Raw genomic sequence first — 22,351 nt, 5'->3', positions numbered from 1 at the left:
AAGCTCAGCTTTCTCTCTTTCTGTCATTATGTTTAGAGGAATCTACAAGAAATCTGCTGTAAAAAAAACAAAAAAATCAGGACACCCCATGCCAGGAATGACATTTTGACTTTTTTCTTTTTTCCCCACGTGATTCTACAACACATACACAAATCACCCAGTTTCAGTTCCTGCGACTCAATCTGTGAAGGATGACTCATGTCAAACAACATGACCTCTTGCCTCTTGCTCTGACATGTTTCATGGTGTCTGTTTTCATACTCTTTGCATAAATATCGAAACCTTAATCTGTAAGACAAGTATAATGTAAATTGCACTTCTGTACGCATTTCGTTTTTCTGCTAAAGCACCGTCATCGTCCCGTTTCTGTCTGAAACGTGACTGCAGAGGAATAAACTGGTTGCATTAAGATCAGACCTGCTGACTCGGCATCTCTGAGTCACGGTTGTGAGATTAAGACGTTTTCATAGCAGGGTTCGTCGCTTGCTGCTCCCTGGTTGTTGATGGCCTGAGTCGTCTCTCCTGTTGGCCCCACGGTCAGATAGCTGCACTCTGTTTGCCCTGCAGCTGCGTCCACGCCCTTCACGGCTCTTCCTTCAGCTCTCAGGCCTGACCCGCTGGTGGCCACCTCCGGGACGCTCTTCAGGATCGATGACAGGGGCCGTTTCGGCGTGTTCCCCTCTGACGGTGGAGCCTCTGAGGTGCCGCTGGAGGCGTTCTTCCGCCTGACTGGCTTAGCCTCGCCTCCTGACGGCCCTCCCTGCTCCCAGACGGCGGCCCGAGCTCCCAGCTTCCTCCTCGGGGGTTTGGTGATCCCCTCGGCCGCCTTCGACTTGGATCTTCCGCCGTCCTGCTCCTTTTGTCTCTGCAGGCTGCCGAGTCGGCGCAGCATGGCCTGGACCGGTCCTTCAGAGCTCGACTCTGCTTTTGTCACAGGCTTGCCGGCCTTACCGACTGTCACATACACCGTGGTGACCTTATGAAGAGCCGCCGCCTCACCCTCACGGTTGAGCAGCGGGGTTCCTTTATGAGCAGCTGTGTTGGACATGGTCCGCCTTCGCCCTGACGTCCCAGGGACTTGTACATTCGGGCTTGTGTCTACTTCCTGTTCCACAACCTCACAGCTCAACTCTTGCATCTCTGTTGCTTGACCCTCTTCCCCGTCTTCCCTCTCCTCTTCCTCAGCTCTGTCTTCCTCCCCAGTCCTAGTTGTCCCTCCCTGACTTTGGAGGGCGGACAGCATCAGAACCCCCCAGGGGGTCTTCGCTTTGTTACGCGGAGGAGCACCAGGGTCCTGTCCGGACCCACGCCTCTCCTTGGGACTAAAGCGCGTCCCTTCTGCAAAAGACACGGACGGCCTCTTGGACTTGGCGTTGCTGGAGGTGCGCGGGATGTTGAAGGACGAAGCAATGTCCTCGCTGCTGAACCCGGACGGGTCCAGGAACATATTGCACTTGGAGCTCATCTCCTGGAACTCCCCACCCGCCACGGTGGGGATGTCTGCGGACACACAGAGGACGTTTATGGAAGACGTTGTTGTAAAACTGCTGCTCCTGTGCAGAGTTTGAGCTCCTACCTTCTCTAGGAGGAACGCAGTAGAGAGCCTCGCCCTCCTCTTCGTCACTGTCGAAGGACGACCCCTCGGTGACCCAGCCAGAAGAGGGAGGCTCGATGAAGCTGTGGTTGAAAGTGACCTCTGGGTCGTGGTGAGACACTGTTCAATAGAGCACCGGAACAAATTAAGACATGAAGCTTTAAATGTACTTGGCTAGAAAAAAGTTGTCATACTCCTTGAACTTTCACACATTTCGTAACATTACAAGCACAACAGCAATGTATTTTATTTGGATTTTATAGATAGAACAACATAAAATTCACTAATTTTCTTCTTTTGCATTGATTTTCCTGAATAAAATTAAAGGAAGCCTCAGGAATGAATAGAGTCCTCCTGTCTGTCATTTTATCTCAGTATTTGTTCATTTACATGAGAAATCCAGGAGCAACTCGCAAAATGAAAACCAAAGAACGCGGCAGACAGATCAGGGGGAACATTGTGAAGAAGCAGAGTTCAGTTATAAAACAACTTCTTCACAAGCAACGTCTCACTCAGCACCGCCTGAAAACAGGCCTGCATTGTGTCAGGAAAAATGTGCCGTTGCGATATTATTGCTGTAACGATGAATTATGATCAGCCCGCTTGTTTTCTAGCTCTTTTTCTCTCGTTTCCTTCGTCACATTGTCTTCGCCGCTCTATGTGAGCTGTCGGCCAGTGAAAATATCCTGCAAGTGTGGGTAATAACAGCAGGAAAGGTCCAATCAACAGCTGCATGTAGACTTTGAGGGAACAATCGATACAGGAAAAACACTTTGAGTTGGTACTGACCAGTGACTCGAGGCAGACCGGAGGACCAGTCCGACATGCAGGGGAGGGCAGCGCCGATGTTGGCCAGGACGCTGTAGACGTGATATTTCATCCTGACCAACATGCCGCCGTCAGCCACAGCCGCACTGCCACAACGGGAGGAAAACAGCAGAGGGTCAAAATAAAAGGGTTGGGAGCTTTTATACTGTTTCTGGCTGCCAAAAGTCAGAATTTACGGCTTTGTCAGCAGAGACATGGATCTGGTTGTTTTAATGTACTCTTATTAAAACAATATTCATATGCACTGTCAATAATAAGACACATAAATTCAAATTTAACACAACTTAAAATAGTTTTCCCATATGACCAGGAGGCTGATTATTAGTGAAAAGTAACTTCATTTAAGTTGTCAAAGGAAAGCATCAACTTAAGTGAGAAGATTTGTGCAATTACTCTTACTGCCAGAAGGGGGAGACATTTTCCCCCAAATAAATGAGTAGTAAGTCAAATTTAATAAATTAGAATTACAATCATTAAAAGCGCTGAATGTTGCTCAACATAAACTACATAACACATGTGCTTTATCCAGTAGATAAATGTATTGAATCATATTTTTTGAAGTCATCAAGGAATTTAAATAATGTCTCTCATCCTAACCCTTTGAAATAGTTCAGATTTACACTGCAGCACATCCCATACAACGACTTAAACCAGTCATGTTTATGAATGTAACAAGGAACGGACCTGTTTTTGCTGTCGGCTGGACCTCCTCCGCAACACAGGCAGCAACACAGGACAGCAAAAAACAGCAGGAACAAGGGAACCAGCACGCCTGCGAGCACAGCACCTCTACCACCTGCTGGACACGCAACATTAGAGGTCATTAAAAGGAGACACTTGCATCACGAAACACAGATCCTGTGAGGGGGTGTACATACTGTAGGGGCAAGCACCAGTGACCGGGTGGCAGCCCACTCCTTCACCACAGTCACAGACGGACGAACAGTTCAGGCCAAACAGTGGAGCGGGACAGGTGTTGTTACAGCTGCAAATGACAGCGACGCTCAGAGTGCTGCTGTAAACTACCACAGTGAATCACCTCGTAATTTGACCCTTGCTGAACAACACAACAAAACTGATTAAACCAGATATTTTTGTTGTTTTCCTGATGAGCTCCCACTTTCCAGGAGCCGTTAGCTGCCTCAGAATGATTATTTGGTACTTCATCTGATCCCAACCATAAATATTACTGCAGGTAGACAGAAAGGTGATCAGATCCAGTTTGAGCTGACAGAACTCTGGAAGTTTAAGCTTTGAGCGAAACATGAATGAATGAATTGAACATTTAGATGATAAAATACACTGGAATTTAACAAACTGTATTATAAAGATGTTTTATTTATACAAATAGACATTTCCATTAGATTTTTCTTATCATATTGCATCTATATCATATAAGTCTGTTGTGCTAATTGTCTGTCAGTAGCACACAAAGACTTCCACTTTGTTCTATTATTACTAAGCCTTTAAATCTTTATCCTGCTGGTAAATAAAGAATGTTTCCAGGAAACTGTTGATGAACCAACTGCTTTTGCAGCGGCCAAATTAAGAATCAGTTTACCGATAATCGCTTCATTACTGCAGAATATGACATTTTCAATGTTGCACACCACAACATAGACTATTCATTCACTATCCCTTGTTTTTCAGAGGAAACATTACATGTTTTGTTTTTTTAAGAGGAAAAAAAAAGGTAAATGAGCGCCATGTCAAGTGCAGAGGAGCCCAAATCACTTCACACTACATTCACCCATTCACACGCACAAGCCATTGGATAGCAGCAGCAGCTGTCCTGGGGCATCCTGACAGGCTGGGGCAACAAACTCCTACCACCATTACCCCCAGTTTAGATTTAAATTCTTAAACGAAAATGTCAATAATTTGCCATTTCTGATAAAAACCTGGCATTGTGTGGCGATATAAAGACATTCAGTGTGGATGGTTATCACTTGTCTATGTGGAGTCATGAACCTATTTCTAGAAAGAAAAAGAAAAACTAATCAGGGTGTGGGTCTGATGGTTTACCTTTCTCCTTGAAAACCTGCCTGACAGACACATCTTCCGGTCACATGATGACAGTTACCATGGAAACAGGGACCGCACAGGAAGCGACAGGCGTCCCCATACGTCCCGTCTGAGCAGGGCTCCTCACACCTGGACGAGCACCAAAACAACAGCACAGATTCAGAACCTGAAACCACATTACAGCCACAAATAACTTCATCGGGATTTTAAATGAGAAACACAGAAACAGAGACGAAACCAATACGATGCAATTTGCACAACTTGGATTTCTAGTTAATAATCTATTTTCTATTTCCTCATTTCCATTCTTCTTCCCGCTCAAAAACTCTTGCAAACCTGGTTCCGGTCCATCCAGGGTCACATCTCCAACATTTCCCGGATTTTGGGTCACAGGGTTCGTTGTTCCAGCACCGCGGACACTTCTCGCTGCAGCCTTCTCCATAGAAAGCAGAAGCGCATGGCCGGTCACATCGTGTGCCGTTCAGGCCGGGTTCGCAGGCAGCGCAGGCACCGTCGGTGGATGAGCACGGCTGCTTGTCTCTACAGGATCCACATCTGGAGGCGGGAGTCGGAGTCAGGACGACAGGATGTTTGAACGCCGGAAACAAACGGCTCTAAATGAATCTTTCACCTCTTTGTGCAGCTGCTGCCATAGAACCCGGCTTCACAAGGACGGCTGCATGAAGCACCCATGTACCCCGGGTGGCAGAGGCACTGCCCACTGTCCGGGTCACAGCTGCTGTGCGAGAGGTCACAGTCACAGTTGTTGTCACAGTGGGGCCCCCAGGAGCCTGCCTCGCACTCACACACCCCGGTCCGCTCGTTACACGGAGACCGGTTACAGTTGCACGTGGCCTGGCATTTCATGCCCCAGTAGCCCCTGTGGCACTGGCAGCGGCCTGTTAGCGGGTCACAGCTGGTGTCCACGGAGCCAACGCTGGAGCACTGGCACGTTTTGGAGCACGTCTGGGACCACCAGCCTTTGTTGCAGATGCATTTTCCACTGACGCGGTGGCAGTGGCCGTTGCCAGAGCACTTGCAGGTGTTCTGGCAGAGGGGACCCCAGCGGGTGGGGTGGCACGTACACTCGCCGGTGACAGGATGACAGCGGCCGTGAGGGTGGCACGGACACACCTGCCGGCAGTCTGGCGCCCAAAACGCCGGCGGACACTCTTGTGTTTAAAACAAAACAAGCAGGGATTATTTACAAAGACCAATTCATCTGCCACTTAAATGCTAAGGATCATCAGACGAGCTTTAATGTGAGACTCCTGAGTGAACTCAAAATGCTGCTTTCAGCCTGCGATTTAGGAAAGTTATCTAAATAAACCAGGCCACTTTTTCACACTTTGACTTTTCCTCGTTTACTTGTGGAGAATGGCTCAAATGGGAAATTTCTTTGTCACCCTCCACAAACTCATTGGTGCCAGTCGCTTTGAAATATGTTAGTTTATTTCATGTTGTCAAACTGTTTCTACACTGAAAAAAGTGTGATCAGGGTTAAGTAATATTTACTAAATAAATAAGAGCAAACTATACATAATAAAAAAGACTTTGTGCAGTTTTGAATCTCACTGAGTTGAATTAACCAAATTTTGAATATATTTTAATTGCATTCTACTCGGTTTTTATTTCAATAAAATCAGCAGAAAAACAATAAGTAGAATTTATTTATTTTCATTGGTAAAGTCAAAAGTGCAGAAAATTGATAAATTTTACTCATTGGTAGGCCTTTATTTTTTCCTGCCCCAAGGCATTTGAACATCCAGTCTGCTTGGCATTTCATGGACTACCGTTTGCTTAAAGGTAAGACATGTTTTAATTGTTCTTAGTTAAAACAATTCAAGTGTCTGTAGCAGTTAAACGTTGTCTTAAGTTACTGCAAATGACCAAACATGGCAACTTTAAAGTTATAGTGTGAAGGATTCGAAGTCAGTCATCTTTGATTTGACTAAATGCATCGCAATGATTGAAAAAGTAGTCTCAATGTCACAATTTAATGTGACTAACGTAATACCGATATATAGTGGCCGTAGAGTACAAGCTACTCTTTTATTTAATGTAGTTTTTTGGCCTCAGCTCAAGCTCCCCCTCCCCCACCATAACAAGCTAGCTAGCATGTTTGGGCTCCATAATGGAGGAACAGACGTTGTTTTCAACGGTGAGAGGCTAATCAACATAGGAGTTTCGTTTAAAGTTAATACATTTAGTTTTTATTATTAAAATGTACTCAAGTAGCATTTTTACTCAAGTAGCATGTTAAAAGCTGATTTCTAATCACTTTTCACAACGTTACACATTTCGGAAGAAAAATCAGCCGTTTTACATTTTGAGACAAAGTGCGCAGTTTATTCTTTCTCATGGAACGTCTGTTATTGTGTTTTGAGCACAATGGCTGGTGTTTTGCTAAACCCAAGTTCACCGGCTCTCACTGAGGCTCTCTATTAACGTTACGTTAGTTACATTCAGATGGCACAAACGGCTTTCTCGTTTTTTTCTGTTTTCTCGGAAAAACGTTTTGCTTTCAAACTGTGGTTGCAGCTCACACTGACAGATAAACAGTGAGATGCGTCTGTGAATGTTGGGTTGAAATCAGTACGTAGAGCTTCGTTCTGACTGCTGCCACAGAGAGACTGAGAGAAATGCTTCGTTAGTCCGTTTTGGGCATCTTTGACTTTAATATTTATTGTTTGGCATTTGTTGATGTGCATATATCTGTGGTGCCTTTAGATGTGCTGCATTCAGACAGACAGGAAGCTTTAAGACAAACATCACCGCTTCTGTCTTCCGTGCAGTTTGCTAACACTGTCACTTGCTATGGAGCAAAGTACACTGTTAGGATGAGCTTGCCTCATGGCTCTACTGGGGGACTTCCTGACTTTGCTCAGATAGCCATTTTAAACAACCGTGCACATTTTATTGTAAAGTCACTACAAGCATGGCATGAAGAGCATCTTAGATCTGTTCAACTAGAGAACACTGGCAAAATGGCTCTTGTTGAGCAGCAGAAACTTGGTGATGTACAGTGTACATGGCTGCATACAGTGTGGGAGGAAAACGCTTGGTCACACTAAAACGTCACATCTGTTGTTTGTTTTAGGTAATTTTGATAAATTATTTTAACCTTTACATCTCATAACATCTGTTTTTAAAACCATTGTTCTGGAAATATAACAATAGTATCCTTTTTTGTTGACATTTTAGCAATTTAATAATCATAATTATGGCACACACATTTAATGTTATGATTATAAGTGTGGTGTTCCACTTAAATAAGCACAGATTTTATTTATAAATGTTTTTTTATATACAGGTTTTTTTATGTACTGTATAACAATATATTTAACTTTTGTCTATTCTTGTCTGGATGGCAGAGATGGAGGCAAAACTCAGAGTAATAATTGACGACCGAATTGAGAAGTTGGTCCTCCCATCAGGCATCCCGCCCACTGTGGAGGAGCTGCATAATATTGTGAAGGAGACCTTTGGGATTTCTACTGAGTTCAGTCTTCAGTATTTTGATGTGGAATTTGAAGATTATTTTACTCTTCACAACAGTGATCTTATCAAACACAAAGGCACCATAAAGGGAGAGGATGAAGAAAGTCAAGAACAAGAGAGGATTCAGTTGCTTACTGAAGGACAACAACGCATTGATAAAAGTAAAAATGGCCAAAACATTTGCACACAGAAGAAACGAAATCATTAACCAATCACCCAGTATAGAGGAAATTAAAGCCAGATGGCCCGCTCTATTTGAGCCGTCTCACGTGAGTTATAAGTGCATGCTAATCAGAAATATTCCTAGTCAATGTGAAGGATTGCATTTGTGATTCTGCATTTAGCTATTTGATACAAAATGTGTTGCGTTACTGTCATCTATTTTATAGATCAAATTTGATCCATCTTCTTGCTTTTGAAAAATGTCGTAAGAACATTATGTATGTTTGTAATATTTGAGGCTTTAAAACTGGTTTCATGATTTATTTTTCAGATCCAGGATGAGTTTCACAAAATCACAATGGTGCATCTTGAATCAAAGATCATGTCCAAACTGGATGAATATACTCCTCGACTTCTGAACCTCTTCCACTCCAAGGGCGGAACCATGGGGTTGAGGTTGCAGGCTATCCTACTCGAGGTATCTTTCATTGAGCATTATGGTTGCTAATCTTTCATTCTCAAAATTTTGTTTTTAAACTTCTGGAATATCATTACTTAAATTTACTGGAGGTTAGCCTGTGATTCTCTTTATCAATGGAATATGAAATAATCGCATGAAAATTAGTTTCAGTAGTGTTTTATTACACTGGTCCTCAAGATGGCACAGGAAGGATCCTTGAGCTTATTAACAGTAATATAAATCACCTGGTGTTTATTTTTTTGTTTCAGACTCCAAGCAATCCTGACATCAACATGACCAGAGATGTTACCATTCGATGTTTGATGATGTACCTTGGGGAATCTACAGATCAACTCTTACAAGAGTATGATGTAAGTTTAAGTAGATATTAAAATATAAAGTAGGTGATTTATCTCATCTCTTCTAATTGGTATTTGTTGGAAAGTCAAATCACAAAATAGTCATAACTTTATTTCTCCCAGTAGTTCTTGGCAAGCTATATTACTGTCCTCTGTCAAGTGTGTTTAAATTTTTATTTTCCATTAAGAAATTTTTAAGTGCTAGTGCAGAATGCTATCTCAATTTCATTTCACCAACTAGCATAATTTAAAACTTGGCAGTAATTTATGTAATTTTTTTCCTAAGAATGCTTTACCTAACCATAACTTGATTTTTTTTAAGTCTTTGCAATTTTTCCGTAAAAGCGAGCTAAGAAAGGACGGCCAAGATGGCGCTTTGCGATCGACAAAGACATTTTTACAGAAAGACTCAGGCAAAGGAGAATAAGATATTAATCAAGACAGTGCCAGGAAGTGTAATGGATTGATTTAATTTCAGAAACTTCATTTAGAAATATTTGTAACTGTTCAGCTCATCATTGTATAATTGATTATATTGTGATATTATATATTATTATGATTGATATATATATTTGTCTTTTTTCATTTTTAAATTATGTGCATTTTTTTTTAGTGTTATCTCATATTTGTCTAAAACACTGACATAAATAGAGTGCATTACAAGCAACGGCTGACAAACTCCAGATTTTCTTGTCCAAACAGTTGTAAGCAATTTGGGAAATGGAACCTTCTCCTTTGGCTGTACTGTCTAATATGCACAATGTTCTTGCTATTACAGGATGCTGATGAAGACAGTGTGTCACAGGACCTTGCTGTTCAAAGCCTGAAGATCTACAACATCAAAGCTAACACGTCAGAGGATCCAGACATCGGTATCGTGGTGGACAGCGTGAAAATTCTAACTGCTCAGGGTAACTTTCCAAGGGCTTGCTCCCTGCTTGTTGGATTGGTGTATGCTATGAGTCTTGCCTATCCAAAGAAGCTCAAATACACGTTTGAAGTGTTTCAGAAACTTCTCCTCGGACTGGATAGTTCAAAGCTCTCCACAAAAGTGAACAGCCTCAGGAATAAACTACTGGCTTAAGAAAACGGACCCTTACTAAACAAAAGGGAATAGACAAGTCACTGTCAAAACCAACACGCAAAACTTTGTGACATGCTCTGTGAAGTTAGTTAAAATTTGGGTAATTTTCAGTTCAGTGGATTTCTGCATGTGTATTTTTTCTTGCAGTACATTACAGTTAACTAGCCTTTCTAAGGACAGACCCCTTGTTCTCATATATGGTAGTGCGGCCTGTTATATGGCTTTGGATCTATTCAGGTCTGTCACATGAACCCTTGTCCCTTTTATACAGCATAGAGAATCCACTATTGCCTTTTTGGAGAGTCCATGCAGGCTTCACCACTGAAGGGTGATGATCTGCAGGCTGCAAAATGCTGTTGTGTTTCCTTTGCACTTTATATAATATGTTTTTGTTCAGTTCTGTCTTTCAACTTATTTTTCGAAAAGGAAAGTAAGTGTCACGGAGCCAAGGGCCCCAACACAGTGACAAGATGTAGCATAAACATGCAAAACAAGAAAATGGAAGTTTTTATGCCTCAAAGGTCTCGCTCATCTTTCACATATTGTCATGTGTTTTCCCCAGGTAAGATTTATACTTGTGTTGTGCTCTGCATGCCTCTTAAACATAAAGTTAACTATGTTAATGTGATTGATAAATTGTTGAAGCAAGCTTAACTGAGTCCAACTTGATTGTTGTTGATGTGATGGTTCTAAAAAATCATGTTAACTATACTTCGAGCAGAGTGGCACTATGTTTTGACTTGATACTGATATATTGTATATTGCCCCTTCTCTGTTTTATTGTTGTATTTTGGAATTTTGCACTTGTTGGGTGCTGGATAATCACGTTTTATAAAGTTTCACAAAGAAATGCTGCTGCTGTTTAATTTGTTGTTTTTTGATGCCACTCAAGTTTGGTCAGGATATTGTGTAAATTAGACTCAAAAAAATTATGGCAACAAAGTGACACTCAATATTATTGAATAGATTTGAAGTCCTATGACACAAATAACAACTTAGAATTTATCAATTATTTTAGCTACAAATGACTAAGAACAACAGTGTTAATGTGTTGAATTAAGCAATAATGTGCTAAAATATGAGTTGGTATCATTTATATTATTTACTTAATCCAAATAATTTTTATGCTGATCTTTAGTAAATCCAAATCAATTTCAGCCATTTAATTAATAAATATAAAATTAATTTCACCTAGATTAACAGTAAATATGAATCAATTTCCCACAGATATTTCATAAATCTAAATAATCTTTTCTCAGAAACTTAGTAAATAGAAATAATTTTTCCTTGTAAAATTGAGTTGGATTTACTAAATATTTTTTGTCAATATAACTTATCATTTGGCTTGATATTACTAAATCCAACACATTTCAGGTGTTGCTTTTATTAAGATGTGCTTGATTTTTTTAAGTTAAGTTAAGTTAAAATATTCAATACTTTTTACTCATTATTGTAGAACATAAAATCTACTCAATTATATTACGTGTCACTTTGTTGCCTCAATTTTTTTGAGTAACCATTGGTCAAATTTTTCTGAGTGTACTTTGGTCATTTTTTAATCCAAACAATCCTCCGCAGTGATGTAAAAGAGACAATCCCAATTAAACTAATGTGCTTGATGGCACAGCCAGTTATTACATTAGGAGGACAATCACAAAGGCTCAGGCTGCTTTACATAGATTTTCACCTAATAAATAAAAGTACCATTTAAAAGCAGTTCTTTATAAATATTTAATATCTATAAAACAAAGTAGTTATTCTAACTCCACCAGAGAAAAACATCAAATGTATGATTCATAACATCTTTTGCAACTTTTTTTTTTTTTTTAAACATCCAAATGCATTTCTGCAGATTTGACTTCGCTGTTCTGGTCTTCTAACAGACATAGCCCTCGATTTAACGCAAGAAATCCACCTTCCCTATTAAATATCACGTCATTTTTGAAAGCACCCGCCCTGTTCGACTCGTGACGTTTTGTCATGTGGCTAAGAAGATGGCAAACATCTGGTACAGCTTCCAGCAACTCACCTGTCTTACACTGAGCTCCATAGAAGCCAGGTGGGCAGCGACACACTCCAGGAAACATACAGACTTCGTTCTCGAGACACGCCTGGTTGCCTTCACAGACAGCTACACACATGAACATACACACACACACACACACAGCATGAGAATAAACAACAACCCAACACAACCTCAGACCTTCAGAGTGAACTTTGGATCACTCAAACTCACGTATGGTGCACTCATTTCCCCGCTGACGCCATCCAGTGCAGCAGACCGGACTGGAGGAATCCCTGAATATTCAAGATATGATCAATAGAGCCTAAATTACAGAAAACAACCAAATCTTTGAGCGGTCAAAGCCCACCTAAATTACAGAAAACACTAGAAGTAGTGCAAGAAGGAAAATAAGCTCTGAACTACTGAAAACATCCAAGTCAGACAATTTCGTGTGTGTTCTGCTACCAAGTAGGAAAGCAACAGCTGGACGCGTACCTCCAATCTTTGCAGACATTTTTCCCACCGGGATCCAGTGTCTGTGCAGAGGACAGCGAGCAGCAGAGCAAAGCGCTCAGAGCTCTGAGAAACCTCATCTTCACTCAAAACCCACCGCAGAAATGCCCTTACGCCTGGAACCGAATATCTTTGCGAGTGCTTCTTGCTTCCCTCACTTGTTCTGGTACAATGAAAGGCAGCGTTTGTCTTCTCTCCTCCCTTCGCTCCCTCCCTGGTTCTGTCCGGTGAGTCTTCTTGTGGCTCCGATGCAGCCAGAGAGGTCAAAGCCCACCGAGTTTCCTCTCCACATTTCCTCGGGAAGTCGGAGCCACTTCCTCCAATTCATGCCAGACGCAGAGCTTTTAAGAGAATGATTCACATGCACACATGGTGGGCTTCGCCTTTTTCCCAGAATCTATTGTCTTGCTGGAGATGATGGGGAAGGCCTTCGTCGTTCCTTACAAGTCGAGAAAGTCAGAACACTTGACCACTACATTTCACCCAACACTCTCAACATGAAAGTCTTCACAAAAGAACAAAAGTGCAGCAGAGGGGGGGGATTTCAGCTTTTCAGTATGTTTGATGTTTTTATTGACAATCCAGATTTTGCAGATATGTAACATCCAGTAAATTCATGTCTGCAAACGGTTACAAACATGCTTACAAAAATAAACTCCAAACTCTGTTTTCAGAAGACAGTCTCTTTGGGTGTTCACCGTTTGTCCCTCAATGACATAAGCCACTGGCCCGTATGAGTAGCGCATTTAGAGGAGGGGCGAGACACAGTAAAAGTGGTGACTTCATCCCTGCATGTTAGCTGGAAGTGGTGGCTTTGAAAACGTGCATAAAAGTGAAGTAACCACTGTCCAGAAGGTTGGACAACAGCCAATCATGGCACCAAATATCGACCGCACACCAGCCAATACTGTTGCTCTGTTAAATAATGAATGACTTAGCAGCAGGAAAATATATCTTAAACAATATAAACAGTAAGTTAAGGCTTAAGGGGTAGAAATGCTAGAGCTACCAGAAACAAAGAGGAAATAAAATGACTCAAGAGGCAAAAAGTTATTGCTTTCCTGTGGATAAAAGCTCCTAAAATCATGAAAAATATTCGACCCAAGAATTTTCTACAGAGGTTAAGAAAAACCCTATTCACCTGAAATAAAATGCCACAATATATAGAACAGGTAAGTGCTTATTATGACAAACTTCTGTCATACAATATGGGTAAATACTTCAACTGAACAATTCACACATTCAAGTGCAAACCAGAAAAATTAGAAATAAGTTGGGGGGGGGGATTTCAGCACATGTCCAATATTCATGTGGGCATTTGTCTACCCACAGTGAAAAAACGGAGAAAAATAAAATCATCTTTCTGTCTTTGGTCTTAGCAAAAAATATTTGAAGATAAATATAAAAATATATACTATGCTGGATTTCTCCATAATTATAAGCACTTAAATGTTTCTTGTACATATGTACATATACACTTGATTAATTGCTGAACAAGAAAAGGTTCAAAAGTTTAAACGTGTCCCTCTTGTGTTTACATTGTACCATTTAATCAGGGTTTAAGCTCTTACAGAGCTAAAGTCATGACTGAAAGAGAGCTGAAAAGTGAAGAGTTAGCGGGTTTGTTTATTAAAATTACTGACATTTTATGTCTTCTCCGCCTAAGATACTTAGCTTTGTTTTACCCAAGCACGAGGAGCGTTAAAATAACTTTCACTGAACCAACAGATGCTCTGCTCCGAGCTTCAGAGTGAGGGGGAGGAATCAGAGAGGAACCTCGCAGCAGCCTCTCCGGCCGGCATTAAGAAGTGGGCTGTTGCTCTGTCTCCTCGCTGGCCTCCGTTTCTCCCAGGATCTCCCAGCTGGAGGCAGAGTTGCTCATGTGGGTGGGGCTCCTGCTGCTGCCCGTGCGCGTCAGAAAGCCGAAGCTGCAGCCGACAGAGTGGAAGAGACAGGCCTCAGGTCAGACATGCGGTCAGGGATTATAGCTAAATATAGACAGGGATTGGCAGATCATCGGGACACTGACAGAGGCAGTGGAGTGGAACTCATACTGCTGTGTTTCTGTGGTTTTGTTTACCTTCATGTGACAATGCTTTTATTTTGGAATCTCTACTGCTGCAAAGTTACATATATAAAGCATCTTGTGAAAAAATATTCACTCAAACATTTTCGCATTTTGATATCATAGGCTAAAATGTATTTAATTGGCATTTCGAGTGACAGACCACTCGACTGCACACAAAGTCGTGTACAATTGCAAGCAACAAGGTATCTGGTTTCCAAATGTTGTGCAAATAAAAATATGACAAGAGTGCATTAGTATTCATACCCATGTGCCAAACCTTTGATAAATCCACTTTCACTGCAAATACAGCCTCCTCTATTTGAGGGATTGTCTCTATCAGATCAGCAATTGAAGTGTCTGACTATTTTTTTTTTTACTAACAAAAAAAAAACGAGCAGCAGTTTTCAACATTGATACTACATTGGCTGATCTAACACATCATTTGATCTAAACCGTTTCATTGTAGCTCTGTCTATGTTTAAAGTCAGTATTATACTGCCAGGTGAACCTCCGCCCCGGACACAACAGCTTCTGCAGCTTCAAACGGGTTTTCTTTCACTTCCTCCTTTCAACACTGACCAGCTTCTCTGTTGGTGAAAAGCATCCTCAAAGTATAACGTCGCCAACGCCTTCTTTCGCAGCAGCGTTGGCATGTTCAGGATGGTAAGAAGAGAAGTACATAAAGGCTGTTTTGTATGTAAAGGTTCCATTTTGACCAGAACTCTGACCCCTACAGGCTTTAAGCTGTAACCACGCCTATGTTTGGCCAACCGGCTCGACTTTCCGTGTGAACTTACAACTGCTGAATGCGTGACCCAGCTGGTTTGTTCGGCCCGTCTACTTCTGAGTGGTCCACTTCTGTCTGCGCATTCAGGGAACTCGTCTCTTCTTTATCACTGAAGAAAAGCATATGTTTCTTCATCAAGACTTTATTGCTGGGTGAATTTCTAAATATGACGAATGCATTTTGCCTCTATGAGGTACCTGATGCTGCTCAGTGGAATCCCCAGCATCTTCGCCTTTATCAGCTTCCTTCGTTCTTTGATTGCCGACCGGACAGCTTCCAAAAGGAAGCCTGGACACCTCTCCTCATTCAAAATCTCCCTGAAAATAGGAGATGATATAAAATAAAAAACAAAAAACATTAGGAAACACTAAGAACTAAAAAAAAGTGCACCTGAATCTGGAATGTTCCTCATTAATATTCAATTGAAGCTCTTTAAAACCCACCTCTGATAGTAGTTGAGCTCCTCCTGCACCAGGAAGAGGTTGGTTTTCAGCTCGTTCCGCTCAAACAGAATGTCCCGCACCTCCTTTTTTGTGAAGCATGGCTGATCAAACTCGTTCTGCTCAGCGGTTGGCTTTTCGGCCGACTCTTTAGCTGTTTGACTTGGACTGGGCAGCTGGGGGAACAGAAACTCATTAGTCTATGCAATAACAAATAGCTAATAACCTCTCCTAAAGAGCAACTGAACTGTATGAAACTTTGAGGAACAAAAACGTTAAGTCAATAGAATGTGTTGTTCCCCTCCTGGATTGTTCAAATCAGTTCAGAGCCTCCCTTTCCAAAATGAGCATTTTCTTGACATGCTTGCATTTGAGAAAGCCCAAATTTAACACTTATCCAGCCAATGTAGATTGGACTTGGCATGTGTATTTATTTCTGCACTTTGAGCTCACACAATGTGCGAAAACATTGCCAGCTTTTGACGAAGACGAATTTCCTTGAAATGGGTGTTTTTACAGGACAACGACCCTAACACACCAGTACGTGGTTCCACATTAGCAAGGTTAGCATTATGGAGAGGTCAGCACAAAGTCCAAACTTTGAAAAGTTAGCTGCAGCTACTTCTGTGTTCATCGGAAAGCTGAATTGTGTTTAGGTGATACAGTACACACTTATGGATCACCCCAGTATGCATTTTTCCTCAATTTGATGCTTCAATTTAAAAGAAAGAGAATTGTTTACAATACATTTGCATATATAAAATATATAAGAAGAGTATTAAGTGCAACAAGACCACATACAGAGCTGTTTCCGTCGGCTTTGTTCAGCTGTCTTTGGAGCCTTTCTATCTCCTTGTTTTTCTCCTTCAGGTCCGTCTCCACGTCAGCCTTCCTCTCCACCATGCTCTTCAGCTGCGTCTGCAGCACGTTCTGCTTGTGCCGCAACTCTTCGTTCATCTTCATGAAGCGGTCCAACTGCTCCTGGAGCTGCGCACACATCAACACGCACACTTGTAATGCCATCATGAGCAGTGAGGCAGATATTTACTGTTTGTCTCGGGGTTTAGACACAGAGGTACAGTCAATATGCCACTGCTGAACGTAAAGACAGAGGGCCCAAAAACAGCCATGTTTGTGCTTGAAACACGTGGTGAATAAATAAACCACACATTGTCAATAAACCACTCGTAAGAGTTTCCCCAAGAAGACTTGCTAAATCTTTAAAAAAGGCAATAATTTTAAAACAAAATAAAATAAATAAACAATGCTTAGCTTGGTGGGAGCACAAGTAAAGCCTGGTGGCCCGCCAGGCTCATAATGAACTGGGGGAAACCCTTCAAAGACAAAATCAAGTGAAAATATCATGAACTAAACTACATCAGTTGACATCTAAGGGTTTTTTTATTTTTTATTCTTTATGTCAAGTCATTGGGAGCAACAAGTTAAATATTAACAAGCACACCCAGATTTGGCCGTTGTATAAATCATGTGGTGTGCATGCCCCAGCAGACACAGAGACACATGGAAGCAATCAGTCCAAACTGCACATTCATACACACACACACACACACACACAGCTTCTGTGTGTGTGTGTATGAACACACACTGTGTTTTCACACACACAGAAGTTGTGTGTGTGTGAAAACAACGCCTGGACTTGCCTGAGATTTGCAAGCAGCAACAACTAGACGGATCTCTTCAGTCTTTTACCAACCGTTCACCAACTCGCCCTCATCCAGAGTCTTTATTCATGTTGTTTAGAAGCTCTAGCTTCTTTCTGAACGCTTTATAAAACACTTCCAAATTGATGTTTAGCTACTTATAGTATTTTAAAGTGATCTTCTCCATCACTTTATGTTTATGATGCTTTTTTAGGATTTAGTGTCTGATTGTGGCATCTAATTATATAGTGAGAACTTTAGACCTTAAGACGATCACCTGCAGTATAACAACTAACTTCTCAGATAATAACTCTATGGGAATCATCTGTGTGTTAGCACTGATAACTTTCTTGGTGTTTTAGCAGTTCAATGGTACAAGCATGACTGTCTCTGTGCTTCCTTACCGCTTCCACCTCTTTGGAGACTGTGGCGATCTCCTGGACTTTCGCCCTCAGCTCATCTCTCTGCTTGTCCACCACCCCCTTCAGCTTCAGCATCACCTCCCGTTCCTGCCTCTGATTACGATCTAAGAAGAGCAAACACGTTAAAGGCAATGGTACAAAATGGCTCAGATTTCTTTGCCATTATTACAAAACATTTTGCTTTAAGTCCTATTATGAAAGACTAAAGGAACCCCAATCCACTTAGTGCAGCATTGAAAGACTTAACTGTGAAACGTGTGCCCTTAAATTGATGCTCCACATAAAAATATGCAGAACTCTAATTGTTTTATAATACCATATATATAAACATCTGATTAACAAACACCAAAGTGCAACTCTGGGAAATCATGAGAATTTTTCTGAAAGTGGCGTTCCCAGTTCTCCAGCCTAACAAGAATACTGTCACAAACATTTCATCACAAAGCTAACCCAAACATACCACAGATAACTCCCTATTGTTCACTGCTGTATGGAGTGCAAACTAAAACATTGCGGTAGATGTCTAAACCTGAGCACAGAGAGATAAAATACTGTACACACATATCATTCAAATAAGATGTTTTCTTTCACCATATTTGAATAAACGGACTCAGATCTCAGACAGGACGTGGCTGCACTAAGAGAAGAAATAAAGTACATGTTCCAAACCCAAACCTGTGTGATGGTTAGGTTTAGGTTTGTGACTGGCTGGTGAAGTGGCCACTGGGTGCCGTAGTTCTTGCATGTTGGACAGGAATAGAAAATGGGGAGATTGAAGTTTTGTCCCAAAAAATGAATAAATAAAAAAATGGAGGTAAATGAAATCAAAAACTTGGCTATTTTAGCCCAGGAAACAAAGCTTGATATTTGAACTAAGCTTCATGAAACACCAAAGCCGATTAGCTTTTACTTTTTCCAGTTCAAATTAAGTTCTACTTTCATATCCTCCCACATAAAACATAAGAGTCAGCATAACTCCAAGTTTAATTTTACATGTTTTCATTTTTCAATGCGGATACAAGACAGATTTGCTCTTTTATTTTGTTTAAAGATCATTTGTAAAAATATAATACATATTCATTTTTCTGTTCTGATAAGATGCTATTTGCATTCATCATAAGCATAAATATCAATAATTTTTTATAATTTATTTGGTGAGTTATGATGACACACTTTTATTCAGTTTTAGACAAAAATATTTTGGAAAACTACATTTATTGATGATTTTATCATATCCATACAGAGGTATTTAAACACACAGACTTGCATATATTATATGTGGTAGATCTCATTTTAACAATTGGTTTTCTGATGGTACTTTTAAGAAAAATCCATTCAGATCAAAGGTTGGAGCCACTCACATTAGCTTAATGTTACTCTGCTTTATATGTTTTAAAACCTGTTGGGATCATTGCCCTGCTTGTTTTTAAAGAATCCTGGATGTTTAATGCTGAAAGTTCCCAGAAAATGTTTCCAATAAATTATTATTGCTATTAAACTATTATGGCATTTGCCAAATTCTTTCCGTAAACCTACCTTGGAAGACAACAGGCTTTCCACAAAATAATATCTATCTATCTATTGGTGTGGGCCTCCTCTTTGTGTTGACATAACAAAAACATTTTTTGCAAAGGTTTCTTCCCATGCCTGGAGAATTAACAAAAACAGAGCACAGTTTGTGCGTTGCGAACACTGTATAAAACCAGTTGGACAACTCTCGAGTTTAGCATGAACGCCTTACAGTTAAGCCACTGTTTTGAATGTGTGCTGTGAGTATGTAAAGCTTTTACATACACTAGAATGGCAAAAACAGGGAAACCACAAGGCCTGGAAGGGGGGATTACTTTGTTAGAGCACAGCAACAAGATGCTTAGGCAATTGCCATTTTAAAAAAAATTGATTGTAGTCTACTCTATTATCCAGAATATGACGTTGTATGGTTTCACAATCCAGATCCAAACATATCCTGTCTGAAATTTGTATTCTGTTACATGTAAAATGTCAAAAAGTTTGATAGCATAAGAAACTACCCCAAAGTACGACGTAAAATCAAAATGTAAACAATAGTGTTAGCATCCAAACTAAACGATAATGGTAAAACTCAAGACAATTGTCTGAATAAAAGGTACCATAAAAGGTACAACAAGTATTTAAAGAGCACACCTTCCTGAGCATTGGTGCCCTCCAGCCTGCTCTTCAGCTCCTTCCTATCATCCTGGAGCAGCTGCAGCCTGGCCTGCAGCTCCTCACATCTCCTCTGCCACTGTTCCTCCTTCTGCTGCAGCTCCTGCTCCAGAAACAGGAGAACAATGAGGAAATCATAACCTCAGAAGAACAGGATTTAATGTTATGATGTAATTGACCATGCAGAGTAAAAACTCCCATGAAAATGTTGGAACTGGGACCAGCTGCCCTTTTTTTTAAATAATATGCCACAATGAGTGTGTTGCCTTTTACTTGATAACGTTTGTCATTTTTCATCTACTCTGTCAATCATTACAATTCAGAGAGCAAATTAAAATACCTTCACTAATTAAGATTTAGCTTTCTCAATTAGGTACAATTCTGACAATTTCTTATTCATGGCGCAATATCATATTATATGATGTGCACATCTCAGTCTTATAATCATGTCAGGTACAATTACTATCATATTTATTTATGATGACACATTAGATTCCTAAGTCGCACTAATGAAATATTTCTAAAGCACCAGATAACATCTGAAACTTATGACGCAGCTAATTCTATTTTATGATTATGAATTATTCTGAAATACTTATACAGTGGCAGTTCTCTCAATCCAATTAAAATGCAAACAATTATTTGAGATTGTGGGGGCCAAGAGATTCTTGGGTCCTACAGAAACACAATAATCTACTAAAGCGGACATGCATAAAACTAACAGGAAGTTTCTCACGTGGACCGGTAACGGATCAGAAATTGTATGATTTCTGGACAACTGCCCAAATCAAACACTGTCATTTATCTCAAAAGTATAATCTGACTATGTTATAAAGAGTTTAAAATATAATCTGATAATCAATGGTTTATTGCTATCTCTTAATGTCAGACAGCTAGGTATTTATCATTAAATAATGCCTAAAGTAAGATTACTTTAAAGTGGTACATTTGTAATTATGATATAAAATGGGAACATAATCTCATCATGGCTTTCTGATTATTACATCATCACATAAGTGAGATACTATTCTATATAATTAGATATTCATCCATATATATATATATATATATATATATATATATATATATATATATATATAATTATATATATATATATATATATATATATATATTATAATAATATATATATATATATCAATATTATGTATATAGAGGTGATATTGAGGTCCTAGTGAATCAGCTGTTATATTTAATGAGGTCCATCTTAGTCTTCAACGATTGGTCAATATTTAAAAGGCCCAACCAAGACTTTAATCAAGTAACTGACCTTGTTCTCTTGACGACGAGGGATTTAAATGGGGTTATTTGTAAAAAATAAATAAATAAATAAATAAAATAATTTTTTTAATGGCAAACCAAAAAACAACTACCTCAGTTACAATAAATATGTCTTGTAGTTATAAAATTGCTTACACTTTAAAAGTTGAATGTTTCAGCGACATTTTGTGTGCTAACCGTTAGCTAGCAGCAGACAGAGCTGTTCGTTACTGTTACATGGTTAGAACGTTCCCACAAGAGAAATACATATAGCTCGTTAAAATTTAAATAAATACAAAATGGTGGCCGCATTTAACTCTCACCCGGATTTCACATTTCTCGTAGCCCTCCTCGCCGTCCTTCCCCCAGCGCTTCTTCTGCTGCTGCAGCTGGATCTGCTCGAAGGTCTTCAGCAGCTCCTCTTCCCTCAGAGAGAGCGACTGGTTCCCGGAGACGAAGCTCTCCAGCAACTCCAGCACCTTCACTATCTTCGGTACCAGACCCTCCACGCTCTCTTTGCCGTAGCCGTCGATGAGCTTCTCCACCTCGGCGCCGACCAGCTTGGCTATTTCGTACACGTCGTCGACGGTGAGGGCGGAAACAGTCCGGTTGAAGCAGCAGGACTCCTGCGGGAGTCTGCTCTCTGTGGCCGTGTCCATGATGTCTGGGAGTTCGCTTCACATGCTCCCCCCCAGTTAAAGCGGGCTCGTCTGCACTTGGTGAAAGTGAAACGGAGAAAGTAAACTCTTCCAAACCTCGCCTGCTTTGGCGTGTACTTTAAAGCGCATACAGTGAACACACGCGACCGACATGCCTGCTCATGTTTCCCAGCTCTCAATTATTTAATGCCATGTCAAGAGGCGGTGTGGGTAGAGCAGTTGATCTGTTGTAAACCCGCTACAGGACGGGAACCCTCCTCCTCCTCTCCTGACCAATGTGGCGCCAGAGCAACATGCAGCACAGACACGTTGCCAGTTCCT

The 22,351-nt window shown here is 40.7% G+C and overlaps 3 protein-coding genes across 5 annotated transcripts; 1 reads left to right on the top strand and 2 right to left on the bottom strand.

Annotated features, from left to right (window-relative positions):
- Nucleotides 1-91: 91 nt before the first annotated feature.
- On the bottom strand, nucleotides 92-12,668 carry scarf1 (scavenger receptor class F, member 1). The gene is made up of 11 exons (XM_055028819.1): nucleotides 12,514-12,668; nucleotides 12,250-12,311; nucleotides 12,043-12,144; nucleotides 5,079-5,619; nucleotides 4,784-5,002; nucleotides 4,448-4,576; nucleotides 3,301-3,407; nucleotides 3,107-3,218; nucleotides 2,384-2,508; nucleotides 1,577-1,714; nucleotides 92-1,500 (listed from the first exon to the last, which is right to left on the bottom strand). Exons 1-11 carry the CDS (start codon nucleotides 12,609-12,611, stop codon nucleotides 440-442), a joined length of 2,694 nt encoding a protein of 897 aa, XP_054884794.1. The 5' UTR covers nucleotides 12,612-12,668; the 3' UTR covers nucleotides 92-439.
- On the top strand, nucleotides 6,080-10,919 carry LOC129359291 (uncharacterized). Of its 2 annotated transcripts, none has more exons than XM_055028830.1 (5): nucleotides 6,080-6,253; nucleotides 7,822-8,217; nucleotides 8,442-8,588; nucleotides 8,840-8,941; nucleotides 9,708-10,919. In XM_055028830.1, the coding sequence occupies exons 2-5, from the start codon at nucleotides 8,044-8,046 to the stop codon at nucleotides 10,011-10,013; spliced, it is 729 nt and encodes a 242-aa protein (XP_054884805.1). In that variant the 5' UTR covers nucleotides 6,080-6,253; nucleotides 7,822-8,043; the 3' UTR covers nucleotides 10,014-10,919. The 2 variants fall into 2 exon arrangements, with proteins under 2 accessions (XP_054884805.1, XP_054884803.1); XM_055028828.1 differs by lacking the exon at nucleotides 6,080-6,253 and adding an exon at nucleotides 6,374-6,608.
- Nucleotides 12,669-13,073: 405 nt separating the features above from the next.
- On the bottom strand, nucleotides 13,074-22,276 carry rilp (Rab interacting lysosomal protein). Of its 2 annotated transcripts, none has more exons than XM_055028827.1 (8): nucleotides 21,695-22,276; nucleotides 20,073-20,187; nucleotides 17,892-18,013; nucleotides 16,628-16,813; nucleotides 15,830-16,002; nucleotides 15,584-15,703; nucleotides 15,397-15,495; nucleotides 13,074-14,459 (listed from the first exon to the last, which is right to left on the bottom strand). In XM_055028827.1, exons 1-8 carry the CDS (start codon nucleotides 22,028-22,030, stop codon nucleotides 14,333-14,335), a joined length of 1,278 nt encoding a protein of 425 aa, XP_054884802.1. In that variant the 5' UTR covers nucleotides 22,031-22,276; the 3' UTR covers nucleotides 13,074-14,332. The 2 variants fall into 2 exon arrangements, with proteins under 2 accessions (XP_054884802.1, XP_054884801.1); XM_055028826.1 differs by having other exon boundaries at nucleotides 20,073-20,196; nucleotides 21,695-22,274.
- Between the last annotated feature and the right edge of the window lie 75 nt (nucleotides 22,277-22,351).

The sequence above is a fragment of the Poeciliopsis prolifica genome, unplaced genomic scaffold, assembly GCF_027474105.1.
Source record: "Poeciliopsis prolifica strain line A6 unplaced genomic scaffold, Auburn_PproV2 SCAFFOLD004, whole genome shotgun sequence".
Taxonomy (NCBI): Eukaryota; Metazoa; Chordata; class Actinopteri; order Cyprinodontiformes; family Poeciliidae; genus Poeciliopsis; species Poeciliopsis prolifica.
The sequence above is the reverse complement of the archived record's forward strand: the minus strand, read 5'-3'. Positions and strand labels throughout refer to the sequence as shown.

Coding starts and splice junctions, on each gene's coding strand:
- rilp (XM_055028826.1), bottom strand. CDS start 22,030: ATGGACACGGCCACAGAGAGCAGACTCCCGCAGGAGTCCTGCTGCTTC. Junction 16,003..16,627: donor AAGCCGACGGAAACAGCTCT/GTATGTGGTCTT, acceptor CTGTTCCCCCAG/CTGCCCAGTCCAAGTCAAAC. Junction 14,460..15,396: donor GGGTCACGCATTCAGCAGTT/GTAAGTTCACAC, acceptor TGTCGGCTGCAG/CTTCGGCTTTCTGACGCGCA.
- scarf1 (XM_055028819.1), bottom strand. CDS start 12,611: ATGAGGTTTCTCAGAGCTCTGAGCGCTTTGCTCTGCTGCTCGCTGTCC. Junction 12,312..12,513: donor AATGTCTGCAAAGATTGGAG/GTACGCGTCCAG, acceptor TTGAATATTCAG/GGATTCCTCCAGTCCGGTCT. Junction 12,145..12,249: donor GGGAAATGAGTGCACCATAC/GTGAGTTTGAGT, acceptor TCATGTGTGTAG/CTGTCTGTGAAGGCAACCAG.
- LOC129359291 (XM_055028830.1), top strand. CDS start 8,044: ATGAAGAAAGTCAAGAACAAGAGAGGATTCAGTTGCTTACTGAAGGAC. Junction 8,589..8,839: donor TGCAGGCTATCCTACTCGAG/GTATCTTTCATT, acceptor TTTTTGTTTCAG/ACTCCAAGCAATCCTGACAT. Junction 8,942..9,707: donor AACTCTTACAAGAGTATGAT/GTAAGTTTAAGT, acceptor TTGCTATTACAG/GATGCTGATGAAGACAGTGT.